This window comes from Drosophila innubila (genome assembly GCF_004354385.1).
Source record: "Drosophila innubila isolate TH190305 chromosome 2L unlocalized genomic scaffold, UK_Dinn_1.0 4_B_2L, whole genome shotgun sequence".
Lineage (NCBI taxonomy): Eukaryota > Metazoa > Arthropoda > Insecta > Diptera > Drosophilidae > Drosophila > Drosophila innubila.
Window position 1 is genome coordinate 24,068,893 of NW_022995372.1, and position 21,184 is coordinate 24,090,076.

At 37.3% G+C, this 21,184-nt stretch overlaps 2 protein-coding genes across 2 annotated transcripts; one reads left to right on the forward strand and one right to left on the reverse strand.

Moving 5' to 3' along the window:
- Positions 1-14,932: 14,932 nt before the first annotated feature.
- LOC117781242 lies at positions 14,933-16,290 on the forward strand. The gene is made up of 3 exons (XM_034617995.1): positions 14,933-15,901; positions 15,957-16,118; positions 16,183-16,290. The coding sequence occupies exons 1-3, from the start codon at positions 14,933-14,935 to the stop codon at positions 16,288-16,290; spliced, it is 1,239 nt and encodes a 412-aa protein (XP_034473886.1).
- Positions 16,291-19,251: 2,961 nt separating this feature from the next.
- On the reverse strand, positions 19,252-20,571 carry LOC117781245. Its single transcript, XM_034617996.1, has 2 exons — positions 20,440-20,571; positions 19,252-20,379 (listed from the first exon to the last, which is right to left on the reverse strand). Exons 1-2 carry the CDS (start codon positions 20,569-20,571, stop codon positions 19,252-19,254), a joined length of 1,260 nt encoding a protein of 419 aa, XP_034473887.1.
- Positions 20,572-21,184: the final 613 nt, after the last annotated feature.

Consider the following 21,184-nt stretch of genomic DNA (forward strand, 5'->3'; position numbering starts at 1 on the left):
CAGGATATGGCAAGCGTATGGCGCACTGATGAGCACACACACACACACACACTCACACTAACACCTATATACATGCGCTGAGATTTTCACATGCTCATTTAGTGAATCGCCAAAGAATGGAGGATTGGTGTAGATAGAATTGAGTGGGTGGCATTACAGAGAAACTCACACACACACACACACACACACACATTAATAATGTTGATTATACTGAATAAAAATATCAGGAAATCAGTTTTAAGGTATTCTTCTTGATGAAAAAATAATATATGTTATTGGATGATTCCCATCTTTTAGCTGTCGATTAAAGATTGCTTCTCTTTATTTTCAATGAAATTTTTTTAATTTTTTCAAAATACATAACTTAAAAAATCTCTTTAAAGTATTTAGACTTTTTAGCTTCAATAAACTGTAATATTTGTTAATTATATTTTTAAAATTATCAATGTCATTTAAAATTTAAAAAAAACGTTAAAAACTGTTTCATAAATTTCAACGGCTATAATTACGTATCTTAAAATAATATTGGGAATGCTTTGCAACATTTTTTAAATTGTATAGTTATATTTTAAAAATGATCAATTACATTAAAAATTAAAAAAAAAAACTTGATTTGTATCGTACATTTCAACGTTACATATCCTTAAATATTTTTATTGGGAATGCTTTGCTAAATTTTTTTAAATTGTATAGCTTTAAAAAGCTTCAAAAAGCTTTTTCTTATATTTAAAGAATTAAATTGAAATGATCAGTACCTATTGACAACGCCAAAGAATTAAAATATTTATTGCATTTTAACGATCAACTGGAAATTCCTTGGATATCGTAGCTGATAAATTCCCTTCAAAAAGTATATTAAAAAAAAAGAATAGGCCGAAATAATGATAGTAATTTCCAAAAAGCTGTCCTTGCACTTAAATTGATATATTTTTTTAGTTTTTCCTAATTCCTTTTCCTAATTACATTTTTCCTGATATCGTAAAAAAAGCAATTCTCAACCCAAGAGCTCATAAATAAACATTTCCAATTTTTTATTGAATTATTAATGTAAGATTATAATTTATCACGCCTGTTCCCCTTATCGCTTCCACTTTTATAGAATTTCATAAAATGTACTTAAGTACTTAAAAGTTATAATTTTTCACTTTATCAGACCTCAATTCACCAACTCAATGGAAATTTAATACGCAAAATAGTTCTAAAATTAAATTAGAACAGGTTAAAGATTTGTACTTTCGATAAATCTTGCAGAATGTGAAAACCGGAACAGGCACGAATAATTATATTTTTAATGACAAATGTATTTAAAATTATTATTGTCTAATTTTAAGTGCAATTAAAAAAAATTTAAAACATTCAAAACATCAACTACAAAATGTGAGTTTCATTTTGGGAAATATTTTGTCTATATTTAGTGCAATTAGCAAGGAAATCGGTAATCGTGTAACGTGTATCGGCATGTGTTCCTGTGCAATCAATATTGTGCAAAAACATTACGTATACGTAGCCGTATCGGTTGGGGCATTATTTTAAAATGTTCCAAGTGTTTGCCACGTTATTGTGAGAACTTTTGCATTATGGCTGTTGAGGCATAAATCAAAATTCCATTACGCCCGAAAGGTCCCGCCCATATCAGAGACAACCCATGCTGTGATTTATTAGAAATAAGAAAAAAGCGAGAAGAAGAGAAGAAAACTGCAGCACAGCGGAAGGTAGAGGTGGGGTAGAAGTGAGAAGGGGGGAGAGGAGAAAACAGCAGCAGCAGGAACGCGTTTCTTTTGATAAAAATTTTGAACTAAATCAAAACTTCATTTCACATCGGTGCCATTTCTTGCGCCAGCGCTCAGTTTAGTTCAGTTTTCAGTTGAGTTGAGTCCCCTGCCACCACCCTTCATCCCCCCCACCACCCCTCTACACCTCTGGCCGCCTCCTGTTGCCCACTGCTGCCACGCCCACCAATCTCGGATTGCAGCAAAAAGCGAAGCGAGAAAAGTGCACAACATCGAAACAAGAAATGGCGGCAAAACTAGAAAGTGTAGCCGAAAGAGAAGAGGAAGAGTGGAGGAGAGTGGAGGAGAGTGGAGGAGAGTGGAGGAGAGTGGAGAGTGAAAGAGGGAGACAAGTGGGAGTCGAAGGCTCGTCCTTGTTTCTCATCGGTGTCGCATTCAGCTGAGAGGATGCCGCATCCTTGTGTCCTGCGACTTGACTCGACAAAATTCACTGCTCTCTCGCTGTCAGTTCAATAAATCATTTCCTTTTTGACACGACGACGACGACAACGACGACGATGTCGCTGCCCCACCGCACCACCGCACCACCCTGCCCCACTTGACTGCACCACCAATGAAAATCCATAAATACGAAAACAAAGCAAAAACGTCGTCTGCCATTGCCACAGCCAACGAGAGACGAGAGACGAGAGACAGGAGACAAGAGACAAGCGACGCGAGAACTGAGACTGCGACTGAGAATCGAGAATTGAGTCGGGTAACTGCAAACTGTGCATGGAGGTGCGACAAGGACAAGAGACAACGCCAGGCTCCATGTGGGATGCACATAAATTGCCAGCTGCAGGAGCAACAAAAATAAAATGTACCTAACCCCCCCACCCCCATTCTCAGACTACACTCCCCCCTTTCCACCATCATTCAAGCGCTCTTCGAAACGTTGCCCTGCAAAGAGTCCATAGATCAGAGAATTCCTTTGGCTGAGACGGCGGCAAGGACCAAATGCAAAGACGATGAGGATGTGTCCTCAGTGTCGTCAAGATGCAGCAAGCAATGGGACATGATGGAGAGGGGTGAGGAGGGGTTGGAATGGGGGTGGTAATATATGGCACCAGGCAGGTAATGACACTGACACTGCCAAGCACTTGAGTCGAGTTGAGAAGAGGTAAGCAAAGGTGCAACAAACGAGAGAGAAAGAGAGAGAGAGAGAGGAGGAGAAAGCTAGTGGGAACGAAATTGAGAAAAGAAGAGAAAGAAAGATAAGAAAAGACAAGGTAAGAAAAGAAAGAGAGAGATAGAGAGAAAGAAAAATAGATTGAGTTGAGATGGAAAGAGAGAGAGAGAGAGAGAGAGAGAGAGAGAGAGAGAGAGAGAGAAAGAAAAATAGATTGAGTTGAGATGGAAAGAAAAAGTGAAGAGAGAGAGAGAGAGAAAGGGAGGGAGAAAGCTAGTGAGAACGAACGAAATAGATGAAAAAGAAAGAAAGAAAAGAAAATACAACAAAATATAGATAGATAGTAACAGAGAGAGATATAGATGCGAAGCAGAAAAGGAAAGAGAGAAGAAAATAGAGTAGATGGAGAGTAGATGGAGACAAAAAAGGAGTATCTGTAGAGATTAAACAAAAGAGAAACAGATTACAATAAGAAAGAGTGATTCACATACTTGTATTAAAACTAGTCGGAAAGGCTATAGTCAAGATCCCGACCATAGGATATACCCGTTACTTATTTCAATTACAATTTCCATTAATAAAGAAATTACTTGTATTACTTTGAAAACATTAAGTCGCCATAGCTGCCGTTCTACTTGTCCGATCTTGATGCGATTCAGTGGCATAATAATAAAATATAACGTTAATTACCACAAGAAACTTATTATCTAAGAACTGTTGGTGTGGTGGTTTTTTACGATTTGCGGGGTCGGAGGGGGCGTGGCAAAAATTTAAAACAAACTTGATCTGCGTGGGTTTTATAGAAATCTTTGTGCCAATTTGGTTACTCTATCTGTTTTAGTCTCTGAGATCCTTTTGTTCATACGGACGGCTTTATCGACTCGGCTGTTGATGCTGATCAAGAATATATATACTTTATAGGGTCGGAGATGCGTACTTCACCCTGTTACATACATTCCAAGGAACACAATATACCTCTTTACTTATTTTTAAGTAAGGAGTATAAAAAGAGAGAAGGCAATAATAGAAATTAAGAATTAAGAAAAGAAAAGGGGACAGTTTGATAAGCTAAGGAAGTGCAGGGTAAAGAATAAAGCGCAATTAATGAAAGGGAAGGTCAAAACCGAGACAAAAAGAGAAAGAATATCAAAAAAAAGAGAGAGAGTGACTCAAAGTAATGAAATTATCAGGGATCGTTAAGCGAAATTGTTGAAATAGAGAGTAAGAAGAGATATAGAGAAATTTGCAGATAGTGTGGAGAGAATGAATGGAGAGTACACTGAGAGAAAGTGAATAAGAAGTGAGAAAAATTTACAATAAGTGAGAGATACTGTAGACAGTAAGAGAGAACAATGAGAGATGGTTAGAGTCACCGACCTCCCACATTTAAAACTCTAAGTTTGAAAAATAACTGGGCTCAGCCAAAGCTGACGTAAGTATTGTTCATGTTCGCTATCTATCAAAAGTTGTGCTAAGTGTTTTTAATCCCGTTACTTTAAGCTATCTATAAATATTTTCTATTATTCCACTTAATTGCAGCAGGATCGGACAAGTAAAACGGCAATAATAGCTAACCAAAGTTATAACTAATTAAGGTAATACAAGCACCCAAAAGTAGATAGTAATTTCTTTAAATACTTTTATATATATTAAAATTAGTAACGGGTATTCTATGGTCGAGATTTCGACTATAGCCTTTCCGACTTGTTTTATAAAAGTGTTTGACGTGAATGAATGAATGAATAAAAGATCAGTCTGAAAGTGTGAATATATACTCTATTATCCATTCACCAGTCATTGAATGAGCTAAGGGACTGAAAGGGGAGGTGAGGTAAGGACATTATGTGAAGAGGTAGATTTATGGATTTATCATTCGTTCTTTCGAAATTGTCAACAGCTTGCGAACTCTTTAAATTCTGTCGGGCCTCGAGTTAACCACAATTTTGCGACGTCATTGTCAGCCGCATGGCGAGTAAAGTACAAAAGTTTTTGATATAAATCAAAGCCCCCTTTGGACATTTATGATCGTAAAGTTGAAAATATAAAACAAAAAAAGCGAAATGGAAAATAAAAAAATATAAACATTATTCGCAAGGCATAAAAATCAGCATTAAATGTGACCCTGTAATAAATTCACTCGATTCGGTCGTGTGAATAATGAAAACCCCAGACGAATATATTGCCAGATATGAGCATCTATCTATCTTTCTCTCTCTCTCTCTCTCTCTCTCTGAATGTTTCTCTATACATGAGAGTCCTTATGCATTGCATCCTTGTCCCAAAAGAACAGCAATTGCAGCAGCCGAAGCTGTAATCATTTTTGCCCCGACCATATGAAGACATAATTTTCTCTTTCCCGTGGAAAATGTGAAAAACACACAACTAGTTAAATGAAAATATTGAAAATAATGAAAATATATGCAAGTGGATAAGTAAACATCTTGCTGGAAGGAGGAAGGCGATGAAGTCAATTTATTGCCCGATGATGGCCAGTGGGTTAATTTACAGTGCGCGTCACTTAAATAGACACAGTAAAAACAGAGTATTAAGGTGACAATATATTAATTTACTTGTGTAGTTGAAGCAGACACATGATTTTAGGGCATAGTAAACTTAAACATGTTATAATATTTATTTTCCCGTAAAATCTCACATTACTATTACTCACATTACATTACATATCAATTTATTTTTAAGGTTAAGGTTTTAAGGTTGCGAAAGTTAATATCACAAATAATTGTGGTATATTTAGTCACTATTAGCGTTAAAAAAGAAATTTGCCTGTTGATAAATAAGTACATACGACGAATACATTCATATTTTAAAGCTTTTATTTTTACGTAACTAGACGTAATTTACAGTGTGAAAAAATTCCAGTCTAGTTCATCTATCTGTCACCAGAATCAACTTATTGAGTAAATTCGGGAACATTGTATTAAAAAAGTTTTACTTAAGAAATATTTCACTTGTTAGATACAATTTTATTATGCTGTAAAGCTAGCATATTCGTTAAAATAATTTGATTTACTTCAATAAATATAGTTTACTATTACTGTGGAACCAAGTTTTACCTAAAAGCTGTTGATATAGTCAGTGGCCGACAAAAGTTCACGTATCGACCACTCACAAAAACTTTGACATATAGTAGGATTATTTTTTTTTTATTTTGATTTGTAAGCACAAAAAATATTTAGTATTTTATTTTTAGATTGTCAAAAAAAGGGTTTAATAGGATACAAGCTGTAGTTAATTTTTGTTGTTTGTTGTAATTAGAGTTGTGAGCACTAAGCTTAAATAAAATATTTAAGTCATGAAAAATCAGAAACTAACAACAACTAGTGGTGATTTCGGGGATGGAGTGAGAGGAAAAGAGGGGCGTCAAACAAACAGAATGAAATGCGCCAAGCGACAATTTCTAATTACAAATTCGCCACAGCATTTAACCCGTTTTTGCTGTTTGCCTTACACCGTAAGGGGAAGGAGGAGGGAGTCGGAGGAAAGTGGGAAGTGGGAAGGGGAAAGGTAGGATGAGGACGTGGACAGGACATACGCGAACACATACGTGTATAATTTCCATTTGGGACAACACACACACACACACCTTTTGGACAACAGTGCAAACAACGTGTAGTCAAATGGTTGTTGCCGGTTTGTTGGCCAAAGGGGAAGGTCCAAGAAACTGTTGAGGTGGGGTGGGGGGAAACGGGAAAAAAGCTCAGCTTGCAGCATTTTATGCTGATCCCTGTCAGGCAACAAAACACACATAATCTTCAAAAAGAAAACAACAGGACGATGATAGAAGCAAACACAGAACACACAGAAAAAGAGACAGAAAACAGCAGCAGAAGGTGCGACATGGTCAGTGAAGACAGAGAGGCAGACAGAGAGAAAGAGAGAGAGAGGGGGGGAAAGAGAGGGGGTAAGCAAACAAAATATTTATGCCACTTCTTTCCCTTGAACTGCAACAGAGGCAAGCGATAAACGTGTTGCCCCAACAGCTTCTCCTTTCTTCTCTCTACGCTCTTCTTTTTTTCAACTATTTCTTTATGCATGTAAAAAAATGCAGGCAACAACAAACATCAACCAATAATGCAGACGCGATTATGTCCTGAAATGTTCGCCTCGTTCTCCAAAGGACAGATACGAATGTGATGTTGATGCCACAACAGCAACAGCAACAGCAACAACAACGTTGGCAACAGAGGGAGGCGCCTCCTCCTCCCTGTGCAACAGAAAGTGCAAAAATTAAAAGCAAACAAAACACGATGAAAACGACAAATGGCAACTAACAAAAAAAAATATATAAAAGTGGAAAGAAAATTCCCCTCTTTCACTCAGGGGGGGAAACAGAAAATACAAACAAAACAAAACAACAAAAAATTGAAAGTGTTGCACAATGGGCGTTGCTGCAACTCCAACTTACACACACACACACACACACACACACACACACACATACACACACAGGGAGAGATTCTGAGTAGAAGCTGTGTCCTGATTTATGTCACTGATGAACAGCGAATACACTGAGCGAAAGTTTCATAATAAACGTCAGATCCGATATATATTCCGATGCTGAGTCTTTATTTCCATTCAAGTCTTCGTAGAACAATCAACAATCATGCAGATTTTCTCAATAGTCATCATCTTTATATTCGGTCTTTTGGCTCTGTCACGTGGAAAGTATTGCAATAATCTTCATCACATAAAAAGCTTATTGTCAAAAGACCAAACACAGAGATGCTGACTATAGTATAGAGAAAATCTGCATTATTGTTGATTGCTCTACGAAGACTTGAGTGGAATTGATGCTTTGAAAGAATCAGCAACGACTTTATATAGGGTCCGACGGTCTAGAAATATGTATAATTTCCGACTGGAATTTCCCGTCCATCCACTTTTCTGTGTGATTCATAAGCTCAATTTGTGAAATGACTAATATATAAACTGGGAAATTCTTAGATAATCGCAGATGGTTTATTCCCATTCGAAAGTTTTTAATATTATTTGTTTAATTATAATTGTGTCTTGCTTATCGCGGATGGTTTATTCTTATTAGAAATGTTTTAATATTTGTTTACACTGCTTACACATTTTGTTTGTTTTTATTGTACTCTGTATAAATGTGAGGTTATTTTCTTAAGTACAAAAACATTAAAAAAAAACCCTGTTTTAAGAAATCGCTTTTACTTAAATCAATTAAACTAATTAAATTGTAATAATCTGTTGAACTGGCAATGCTTGTAACTGCAACAAGATGGCAACCTTGTCGTATTAGTTCATAAGTTCTTTTCTTTACAAACTGGAATAATTTGTGTTTTATTATTATAAAAAGATAATTATCGGTCATATTTTCTTTCAGTCTATCGGCAACAAGCCCTACCAAATTTTACTGTAGTAGTCTATATAAATTTCAGCGCAAGTCTGATTAAAAATTAAAAAAATCATAGTTTTTATTACATTTTATTGTCTTCAGTGTAGTGTAATGCCAAAAAGACGAGTAAAAAAAAGAAATTGTATTAAAAAGCAAACGAGAAGAAAGCAACGAAAACTTACGATGACGACAGAGGCGACGATGTCGAGGTTGTCGGCTTGTTTCCGGCTGGAGACGACGAACAGGACGAACAGGACGACGACGCTGATGTCGCTGACGAACAACAGTGACCAGCAGAAGAAGAAGAAGCAGCAGCTTCGTCTAAGCGTAGCCTCCACCAAAGAGGCAACTGGACAGAGGGACGGAGGGACGGACGGACAGAGAGACAGCCGGCAGTCAGATAGAGAAGAGACGCTGCGCGCATTCGTCGCGTTGTCCTGTGTCAGCCAGAGGACACTCTGTGTGTGTGTGTGTGTGTGTGTGTGTGTGTGTGTGTGAGTGTCCTGCGGCCCTTGTGTGTGTCCCCTCTTCTATGTTCTGCTCTCCCAGTCTCCTTGCGTCCTGTGTGCGCGCGGTTTTGTGTGCATTTTGGATTTCTTTTGTTTCCCTTTGGCTCAGTTCAGTTCTACTCGACAGCCAGTCAGCGGCGTCAACGCTAGGCTCTCCTCCCCCTTTCCACCTACCCACCGCTAGCACCCTGCCACCACATTTGCCCCCTCCTCTAGGTGCCACTGCGTTGCTTTCTTGCGTCGAAGGACATTTTGCGCCCTGGTCCTTCTAACAAAATTTAATACTTATTGTGCCTTTTGCGCCTTCCGCCACAACCTTGTTGCTTGTGTTCTTGTATTTGTTGTTGTTTTTAGCTGCTGTTGCATAAAGAAATGCAAACAGAATTTATGTTGTGACATTTTAAATTGCGCAATTTTTATGAAATCCTTTTGGCTGCCGTTGGACAGAACAACTCCTGTTTTGAGTGTGCGCGCCTCTCGTTTTGTCCTTCTGTTTCCAGCACATCCTTGTGAAATACAACTGCACAGCAGCGCCATCTCTCGGCCGAGACTCTTGACTGCATCGCAAATAACACCAAAAAGAAAAAAACAGAAAAAAATGCGACCCAATGAAATTTTTGTGTGCTGCATTTTCTCGCCGAGCTTCGCTTTTTGTCCCCGAAGCAGAGCCGCTGTCAGGACAATGTTTATTTATTTTTATGTTTAGAGTCCAGCAAAACCGAAATGTCCGACAGCTCCAGAATGGTTCGAATTGTCCAAAGCGACGGGCCAAAAGCCCCAACCATGATTTACGATGATGATGTGCCACTGGAACGCGTCTCCAGCAGGACTTAGGGCTCAGGACCCTGGCCTCGGGACTCGGAACACGCAACTCGCTACACGGGACTCGCAAGATGACACCCCCTCTCTATTCTGTGGGCTTTACACTCTAACAAATACAGTCCAAATTAAACGCATTTCAATTTTTGATCTCTTTAATTATTGTTAAATACACTGAAAAAACACTAATTTGTTCTGGTCGAATTTCTCAAATTAAATCTTTGTCTTACATATGAAAGAATTATTAATTTGACGACAAAACTTTGATTTTCAGAAAGAGATTGTAATTTTCGGTATTCTTTTAGTTTTTTACAAAACAAAATTCTTTTAAAACAATTATCTTGACTTTAAAAATGTATTTTTTAGCTTCCAAGTTGACTCGCACTTCAATAGAAATTTATAATTTTACATAAACGCAGTTATTTACATATATGTATATTAATTTATTAAAAAGTATAGATAATAAGTTGATATTATATAGAAAGAAATTTTATTCATTAATTTTCAAAAGATTCGAGTATCTAGGAAATTTAAATTCCAAATAATTCAAATAGGTAAATCGATCAGTCCGATTTCTAACGATTTCCTGAGTTATTTTATTAATTAGCAGATACTGGTAAGTTTTCGTTAGATAACTCGAAAACTGATATTATACAATGTTTTTGAGTTTCCAAATTTTGTTTAGCATGTAAAAATAGCCTCTTAACATTTAATAATACAATAATAATTATGTCCTCGTCTTGGATTTATAATAACTAAAAAATATATGGTTTATTGCTAACATTTATATTTTTTGATATTATTGAATTTATATATCATATTATGAGGCCCATGCATACAAGATATTCACAACAAAATGTGAATATATTGCAACTCATTCAATGTAATTCAATTGCAATGTCAATGATTCATCCGTCAAAAAAATGCAACAAGAGAAGGAAATTGGGAGACATAATTGTAATTACTTTTTTTTTGGGCGAAAAAATGGTCGAGTTTTATGTTTTGAAAAACGAGTTGGCAGCAACATTTTGGCAATGCAAGTTTTACCATTTGGTTGTTGTTAATAAAAATTTATGATTATTGTTTTCACATTTCTCATGTTGTCAATATTAAAAACATTATTTTTCACGCGAATTGTCGTCAATGGCCGAGTCAGGACATGGATGGATGTGGATGTGGATATGGATATGGTCAGGATTGTCGTTTCGTCTGTTTGTTATTGAAATTCGTTGATGGAATTCGAGAAAAACAACGGCGAGGGCAACAGGAGAATCGCATTCAATCGCCTGGCCGGTCGGTAGTCATAACTCAGGCTGAGGCGCCATTTGGGCTGGACGGGGACCCGAAACAGGACACAAATCCATTGGCATTCTCTCCAGCGTGGCATTGTTGCAACGAGGATTCGGCACAATTGTCACGGCAATAAATCGATGTGTGTAGGGTTGTAAATTTTTGTCCGATGGCTCGATGAAAAAGTGCATATTATGCAATTCGACAATACGCCAAACATGTCGACCTACCGTACGCACAACACACACACACACACACACACACACACACACACACACACACACACACACACACATGCTGGCAGCACTGCAAGCGGAAACGGAAACGCGCTCAGCCTCTTCTTCGTCTTCAGCTGACCCTTCCTCCCTCCCTCCCTCTCTCCTCTCCATGTTGTACCCCCTCTGTTGCAGTGCTTTGCATATCAATGAAAATGCATAAATTTTTTTCGCCTCGCCTGCTGTTGATTTTTTGCTGCACTCAACGCTTGCATTGGCCAAAACCCAAGTCCCCCCTCTACTCTTCCCACCTCACCCCTCAACCAACACCAAAGGCAACCGAAAGCGTCCATCAAGAAGCATAAATCAGTTTGCAGGCCATCGAAACATAAAAAAAATGGAGATTCCACCTACAATGCTCACACGATGCTTCACATTTGACAAAAAACGCAACAGCTCCCCCCCACCTCCCTTTACTCTACCATCAATAGACCCCAATTGGGAATGCACAGGGGCTCAGTTACAAACTCGTACATACATTGACGAAACATAATCCTCTAGAAAAACTGCACCACGACACAAAAACATCGAAAATCCATAAAAATGCATCATAATTTCACGGCAAGCAACTGGAACTGGAACTCGAACTGGATCATCATCATCATCGCGTTCAACAGCCAAAATGGTTGGTTACATGGAGAGCAAGCTCAGTCCTCCCCTTTCCCCTTCCCCTTAACATCCCTTTTGCCCACAAGTTGTGTGCAACGTTGGGGGTGCTCACTTTATGAATTTCTTTTAGTTTAAAATTGTGTAAATGTAAATTTCAATAAAAAATAATACATGAATATAAAAATGTGAATAAAAAAGAAAATTTTATTTATTAATATACAGCAGATGAAGCACATAAAAGCAGTTATTTCAATATGACAAGACACATAAAAAATAAAGCAATTTATTGTATTTATAATTATTTGAATGCCTTAAAAAACGAGTATATAAAATTTAAACAAATTATCTATTCAAATAATTAAAAAAAGTATACATTATGATAATCATTTTATGAAAATAGACAATAAATAATTTTTAAATGAAGCGATAATTCTAAGCTTCAACTTTGAGTTTAAGTTATAAATTTTCCCTTTTTTTTGTAAGTTCTGTAGAATTTTTTTAAATTAAGCTTAAATCATTAGTTTTATTCGGAATAGCTTCAAATTGATTTCTCATTTCAATTTTTAGTTTAGTTATTTTCCAATGGTAAATAATATTATATGTTAGCAAACATTTATTTCAAGCTCTGATTCTTGTCTACCCCTAATGCCAGCACCTGCACCTGTGTTTTTCCATCCTGATGGGCATCAGGATGTGCCATGTGACTCTGCGAAGGATGAGGCTGTTGAGTGCATGCGCAGCCTGCAGCAGGAGTCTGCCCAATTGACGCATGTCCTTGCCGGACGCATGCTAATAGATTTGCACTGTTCCTGCTCTTTTTGCTGCTCCTGCTCCTGGTCCTCATTCTCATCCTCATCCTGTTGTTGCACGAGTTGCAAGCAAATAACGTATTCGATACGCCAGTTGCTGTGGCATCTTTCCACGCATCTGCATATAATCACAGGATGCACGCCCACGTCCACCTTCCACGGGGCAAGTGGAGGGGAAGGAGAAGGAGACGGCTTTTTGTTTTACTTAACGAATGGGCGACCGTAAATTTTACTTCATTCATTCGGCGGACAGTTTTTCCCGGTGCTCACTTGAGTGCATTCGATGCGATATGTTGCCGCTGTCCTCCGCATGTCATCCTTGCATTTATTTATTGAATTATGACTCTGCCTGCAGGTAGAAATCCAAAAAAGAGGCCTTTCCCCAACACGGAGTAATGGCTTGTAAGCGCATCCAGACAGTTGGCAATGCTTTAATACTGATTGATCATTCTGAAAGTACTGAGGATATGAACTTCCTTTTATTGTGCAAGTAAAGCTTCGGCTATCCTCACAGAATATATTTATGTGCGGCACTCAAAATGTGAAAAATGTGACATTAAATATAAAATAAAACATTAATATTATTATCAATGCAAGGAAATAATCAAAAACAAGTAATTTGCAATCAATAAACAGTGTCATTTAATTGAATAGAACACTAATATTACGATGTGACTATAGAAGACGCTAAGAAAATTACATGCAATCATTAAATTCATATTTTAATTATAGTTCACTCTTATTTACCCCGGCCATTGAATCTATTGTATTCTTTTATAACTTGCAAACTCTTCATCTTCATCTTTTCAATCTGAATTTTATAACTGTGCTTTTGTCTTAAATTTTCATTTATTTCACGTCAACTGTATTTGGCTTTGTCTTTACGACGGGGAGTGTGACGCAGGTTTCTAAGATTTTCCACAACTAGCAAATATTTGAATATGGAGACGTCTTGTCGGCGCATTGCCTTTTAATTGTTTCTAATTTCGATGTTGACACTTCCCTCCCAGCCCCTGCGAGTGGTAGTGAGTGCTACGTATCTCTATCGCTATCTGGTGTTGACAGACCCCGTAGAAGCGCGCTCTATTTCCATTAGCCGCTTGTTGATTTTACTTACTGGCCCCCAACACCCACAACCAACGTTGCAACGTTTGAAGTTCAGAAATGCCGCACACGACATGGATCCACATTCTAATTAGGAATATGTGAAATTTCCCCCACAATAACCCCCTCGATTATCACTTGGGGGGAGTCTTTGAGATTCTGTTGATTCTTTGGTTTGTGCCGAAACTTTATGACTTTTCATTAGGCATTCGCTTAACCTGTTGACTTCTCGGTAAAACATCTACCAGTTCCCAAAGATGATGCAGACAATTGGAGCATGTCGGTTACCTTACATCTTTTTATTTTTCCAGTTAAGGAATCACCTCTGGATCACTTATGTTTGCCCAAGATTAGCTACTCCCTGGTATACCTAATTACGGGCGTATAAATATTATAAAGTGAAAATTTATGGTAGGGCTTTTTCATAATTCGGATAGTTATCAGAATTAAACAGCTTAAGTCAGTGAGTAGAACAGATATTCTGATAGTGAATTCTATATTCTTTAAAAGATCAAAAACAAATATAATGTACACAACATAATTAGAATATGTCTCTTTGGTGTTAAGCTAAAGACCAATAAATATTGGCTACTTTTTGGGTTTGGAAATATTTTAACGACTAATAACTAAAGGTAATGATTTAATCCAATCAAGAAGAATTTTGTCTCAGTTTAAGTATTATAGTTACACATATTTGTCTATTGAAATATTATAAATTTAATTTTGTTTTAAATCTATAAAGATTATACAATAATTATGCCATTGAAAAACCTACCTAATGATGTATGTGAAAATTATTGATGTTCTACATACGTAAATATAATCAGTTAAAAATTCGGAGTGCTATGGATGAATGAATTTGTTTATCATGGAAAATTTTAAAAAAATTTAGGATCAAAAGAACTATTCTTTCTTATTATAACGAATTTAGAGGTGTTTGAATATTAACATAGTCAACAAAAAGTGTAAAATTAATCGGACATTCCAATGATAAATTTAATATTTTATCCAAAAGTAACTGGGCTTTTTAAAAATAATTATAATATGCGGCGCAGTTAAGCATTAAGTTGTCTAAATATCATGGACACGGTTCAGTTAAGCTCTATTGGAGTAGTCGAATTTTAAAATGCTTCACGATTCGATGCACAAATAATTCCAAGTGTAGTCTAAAAATATTAGTAACCATGAAGCTGTTTAGTCAGAGTTTAATTCGGAATCAGATCGGAGTTCTAGAGTTTCGCAATGAATAAGCTGCGTGTATTGCGGAGTTCGAATATTTTTCTGATTCTTTCGGGTTACCAGATGCACTGGTTCGATACCAGATTGCAAAGCTACAGAATTTCACTAGCAGGAGCAGTAAATGTCTTCATCCTTGCCTGCATCTATGCAGGATGTTTTGCGCAACATTTTCAACCATCGGCAATGTTGAAGACGTTGCATGACGTGTCTCCATTTCTTTATGGATTAACTCGAATGCATCTCCTTTTGAGTGTCAAGGTGTTCAGCTACGCCATCTACGCCTCTGTAAGGACTGTAGGAGTGGTCAATTCCTACACTGAAACATTGCCTACGAGGGCAACAAGGGAACGTGGCGACTTTAAGGAGGAATTGATTGCCCATGGATTGATTTACTCTACACATCTGGTGCTCTTCTGCTTCGCCCTCTACATTGGCTATGAAATGCATTTCAAGTTGCCGCCTCTACAGGATGCCATGATAGGATTTGCACTCTTCCTGCCACATCTTGTGCTAGCCGGAGCCTTGAGATTCTATTGCATTCTCGCCTGGATAACACGAAGTCGTCTCAGGCAACTGAGCTCGGAGATGGAGGAGCTCTTGAATGCCAATAAAATCAAGACCGAAATGCACCCAATGACAGGAATTACTGTGGCAGTTGAAACTGCTGCCACGCCTACTACGCCTTCGACGGAGGATAACTTTCGCAGCCAGTGTCAGCAGCTGCAACAACTTGCGGCACGTTTCGGTGCCATTTTCGGCAGCTTGCAACACTCGCTGTTGCTGCTACTCGGCGTCAATGGCAACTGTCTGCTGTTTGGCATTTATGCCTTTACCTACTACAGTAGTACCTGGCATGTGCTCTTCGAGCAGCGCAAGCGACGCATTTTCTATGCCGGCAATGTCTTAATTTATGCCTGCATTGCCTGTGATTACATTTGCCTCTTAATCTCACAAACTTCCCTCGAGCAACAGGTAAGTGCTTAACAAAGTACAGTGAACACTTGATAAAAATAATATTCCACTGTAGCGCCTGGAATTTTTGTCAAAACTGAACTCTGCGTTGCAGCAAAGGACTTTACTTACGAAAAGAATGCGTTCCACTGTCAAGGATATGCGCTCGATTTTATGGCATCATTTTCACTTTAAATTTCTCTCAGTGTGGCGCTTTGATCTGGCTAATTTCTCACTGGTAAATAAATCAATTACAATTAATATTATTATTATTTTAATTTTTTATTTTTATGTTGTTTCAGTTGCAAATGCTACAGTTTTTCGTCATAGCGATCATTGTGATTTACCATTATCTAAATGATGCTATTCAAGTTATAAATGATAATCTGGACAGCAGCAACGATGAATAATATGAAATTATTACATCAGGTGTATAATATATAGATCTATATATTAAAATTCAGTTAGTTATTAGTCTTAAATTCACACTGTATCACTTTTCTTATCAGCTTATGAAAACTAAATCTATAAATCTATTTTCGCCAACACACAAAATAAGCCGCAAATCACTATTATAATGCTAATAAAATTGTTTTCAAATCAAAGTTACATTTTGTGTTTTTAGAGATGGAACTTTTGACTAAACCGGATTTTCACACAATGCCAGAGGTGAGAACAGAGAAATTTGTTTACATTGCAGATAAAACTCCAGGTAAGAGTTAAGTCTAATCGCTAGAAATATATAGACGCAAATCTTGCACCAAAGTTTTCCTCCAGAATAGAGTTTATTCTCTACACTACAAGTGGCTCTCCAAACACTGATATGAGCCTTGTCATCAAAGATATCTTATATTTAAAAATAACTCTCGACAATAAAAAAATATATTTCACACAAGAAAAAGATTTTTCACATTATAACTAACTGTCCAAACTAGAAATGAGACATGAGGCGTCTCCACTTTGAATGCAACTACTCATTAGAAAAAATTCTCCCCCTCTCAGAGACAAGACTCCAAAATTAATATAAACGCCAAAAAAATAGTTGTCACTGCAATTTCATTTTAAGCTCAGTTTTTTTTATGTATTACATTTTCTCCTTTTTTTTTTGGGAATTTAATGAAACGCTTTACAACACTAAATTAATCTGCAATAAACATAAATATTTCTCAAGGATTTCGGTTGAACTGTTGCCATCTCTTGTTTATGCTAGGGCAGTATGTTTGCAGCCCTAAAAGTTATGGCTACTCAGACTCGCCGGAAGCAGCTGGTTGACTGTGAAAGAGAGGGAGTTGGGGGGGGGGGGTGGGAGGAATGGAGGAGATTACATGCAGACAACGGGTTTTTCATAAAGTTCTCACTCAAGCCGAAGGAGTAGTTGGAGATTGGAGGGGAATAACAACATGCAATGCCGGCAAATGAACATAATTCGTGTTAGAAAATCTACATAAAATTTACTGTGAACGCTACATTCTCCACCCCCACCGCAACTCTCCTTTCTCTTGCTACCAATACCAATAGCAATAGCAAAAGGATACACATGAACACGCGCCAGGACCCATGCAACACAGTGGAGATGCTGATGAGCAGATAAATTCATTAGGCAAAACCATGTAATTGTTCCACCAGGGCGACGCGACAGTAAGCACAGGGTTAAGACGGGATAGGGAGGAGAGAGTGGCGGGAAGGGGGAGTGTTGAAGTAAACCAAACAACAGCGGAACAGTTGGAGAAGCAGCAGCTGGTGGTGGTGGTGCAGCATGAGGCAAGCAGACGACCACAGGCAGATCTTAAGTTTGCGGCACAACTCCGAATCAGAGGCAAAAGCACGTAGCCCGAGTCGGAGTCGCTGCCGGAGCCGGAGCTGCTAAGGAAGCGTTACTAAATACAAATTAAACAAATCCATAAATAATGTTTAATAATATTAACAAGGATATTAGCAGAAACCACAGAGAGAGATAGTGAGAGAGGGAGGCGCACACTTATTGCAATCAGTGTGACTGCACCATTTTGTGGTAGCTTCCGTAAGCTTTACGACTGTTGCATTTACTTGTGTGTGTCTCAGGGATGCTTACATGGTTGCTAACACAATCCAGGATTTGTTCTACCTCATGCTTATCCATCAAGGAATTGCAACTGTCCTGGATTTGGCAAGTTCATCTCAAATCCTAAGTAAACATTTCAGTATCTTCGGCATACGGAATTGAAAAAAGATATATTAATCCAGATTAATAATTAATTAGAAAGCATAGTTATTCATTTAATTAATCCTATTCCAGATTTATATTACAGCTGCCGTATATATGAAATAACTGAAGAATCAAAAAAGTTAGTCTAACCATAACTTATTTTTCGATTTATAATTACTACAACTGCTGTATAATATAGTGCTCCAACTTTGGTAAGCTTGGGTAAAATATTTGGAAACTATTGTAGCTTAATTAAGTTGACAAACACAAAAAATATTTAAGAACATGTTGGAGGATACAGTCGAGCACGCTCGACAGTAGGATACCCTGTGCGCAGGTACTTTGTACTGCAAGTTGATTTTCGACCGATTGTTCCTATGGCAGCTATATGATATATGGATCCGAATTAAGCCAGATGTGGTCAAAACCAACAGATATGCATATTCTATCAGTTTGGTTAAGATATCTCAAAAAACAATCAACTTTCTCATACTAAAACTTCATTATCGATGTATCGTTCCTATGACAGCTATATGATATAGTAGTCCGATCCAAAAATGAAAACAAACTGGATCTGACTATGGTATCCAGGATCCTACATACAAAGTTTTAACTTAAAACTTTTAAGTCTCTAGCTTTTATGGTTTCTGCAATCGACACGTTCAAACAGACGGACGGACAGACAGACGAACATGGCTTAATCGACTCGGCTGTTGATCTTAATCAAGAATATATACTTTTGGGGGTCTGCCACGCCCCCTTCTGCCTGTTACATACATTCTGCCAAACACAATATACCCAGGGTATAAAAAGGATCGAACATATTTTAACCTATAAATTTGAATTAAATCCAACTTATCAAAATAAATAGACAAAACTCTTGTTCTTTTAATTAAACCCATCTATTGATTTCAAATTATATTTAAGATACAAAAATGGTAGAAGAAATTCAAGTGCAATGTTGTTATGTTTAAAAATAGAAAATAAAATAGTTTTAAATTGAAAGTTTAGTTGTTTAACAATTGTTTCATTCATTTAACTTCAATTCTGAGTAAATAGTTAGTTCTATTTAACTATTCTCTTCCGTTTTTAAATAAAATTTAATAAAGGTATTCAAAAAATTTCGCATTTCGTATGCCAATTTTAGAAAAATATTTAAATCTTAAAACTTGAGTAGAAATAATCATTAGAAAGGATTGAGATTCTTCTCCTTCATATAAATCTTGGCCTCGATATATTTTAGTTTTCGCTCCAAGTATTTGCGTCTACGTAAATCGGGCTCGGTAGTTTTGACACATGTTTTCTGATCTGAATTTGCTTCACATTTGATATTGAAGTCTTTTCTTACATTTATTTTTTTATCTGAATATGGTTCATATTTGATATTGAAGTCCTTTCTGACACTTATTTTCTTATCCGAATTTGGTTCACATTTTATATTAAAGTCCTTTCTGACATTTGATTTCCTATCTGAATTTGGTTCACATTTAATATTGAAGTTCTTTCTGAAGTTTGTTTTCCTATCTGAATTTGGTTCATATTTGATATTGAAGTCCGATGAGGATGAGCTCAGTTCAGAGGAGTGTGTGCTGGACTCGTAGGAGACAGAATCGCTGCTATAGGAGGAGGCATAATCGCCTCCCCTTCGACGCTTTGCACTCAATCTTTGCCTGAAAGTGAGTTTACGCTTGCGAAGATTCACAGAATACGAGGAACTAGATGATGAAGACGAGGATGAGCTCGTTGTGGATGTGTAATCGGAAGTGCTGCTGCTGCTACTGCTACTGCTGCTGCTGGGGGATCTGGTGAGCCGAAGTGTTACTTTCTTAGATGGATCCATCAACCAGGGTTGGCCTCGCGGCAAATTATAATAATCTGGCAAGTACGAGCGGGCAGCGTTTGATTTTGGCAGCTCTATAAGGTTCGTGTAGTAGGGATCTGTGTCCAAATCATTGAACTCGACCCAAGGCTTGTGCCGGACATATCGAGTTTTATTCTGACCAACTTTATAGCCCGCAGCCTGCATCATCTGCTTGAGATCTCGTAGACTGTGATTAAAGGAGCTATCCAAGTCCTCCGGATATCCTATTGGAATCGCAGCTGTCTCGTTGTGACTGTGTTTACCATAGATACCCTGCAAATCTGATGACTGTGGCAGCTTCAATTGCTCGAACATCACATAATTGCCCATGACTTTAGAACGGGGATGCCTGAATCGACAGTTGTTGCCCCACGTGCACTTGTTAGTTGAATAGAAACGACAAACGGGCAAGTCGTCCTCACTAGAAACCTCACCGTCCTCCTTCTCTTTTTCCTTCTCAACTTTCTTCTTCTTCTGTTCTTTTTTTATCTCGTCAAACAACTTTTTCTTAACTTTTGCACTCCTCAGTTCCAATTCCTTTATATCATTTTTTCGCTTTTCATGCGACTTCCTGTTCCGTGAGTGTTTATTTCCCCGTTTGTCTGTTGAGGAGGATTTTCTTATATCTTTATAAGAAGAAGGCATCGCAAGTTGTGGCAGTTGTTTCAGTTAATAGCATGTGAATATCCAATCATACTATATAAATCCGATGATTCACTTGGTTTTTGCTTTATCTTTACGTTAATAATTGAATTTGCATTTCTCAATACGAATAACGCTGCAAGCCTATCGAAATTCGGTTTCGCTTGTCTAGTTATCGAAGCTCGATAACAATGCGCGTAACCAGTGTTGCCAGAAAGCAAACAATAGCTTCACAAATTGAATATGAGCGATATCAGTGGAAAAAATCCAGTGACTTTGATTGTTGGGTTTTGATTAAATGATTCTGAAATTAAGAACGACAAAAATAAAGAAATAAAAATAGTAACATTGAACAAAATTATATAAAAATTGACCAACTGAACAAAATGACCGATATAGTTCATGAATGACTATAAATGATTCCTTAATTTACAAAATTTCGATGTTTGAAATTCCGAATCGATGAATCGATATGTTACAGCTTAATTTACTGATCCACTCGCAACCCAACACTAAACTCAAATATAGTTGTTTTTTATTTATTAACTACTTGAATTATGGAACGAAGAAACGATCAACAGCAAATACAGCATCTTATCACTGTGGATAATTTTAA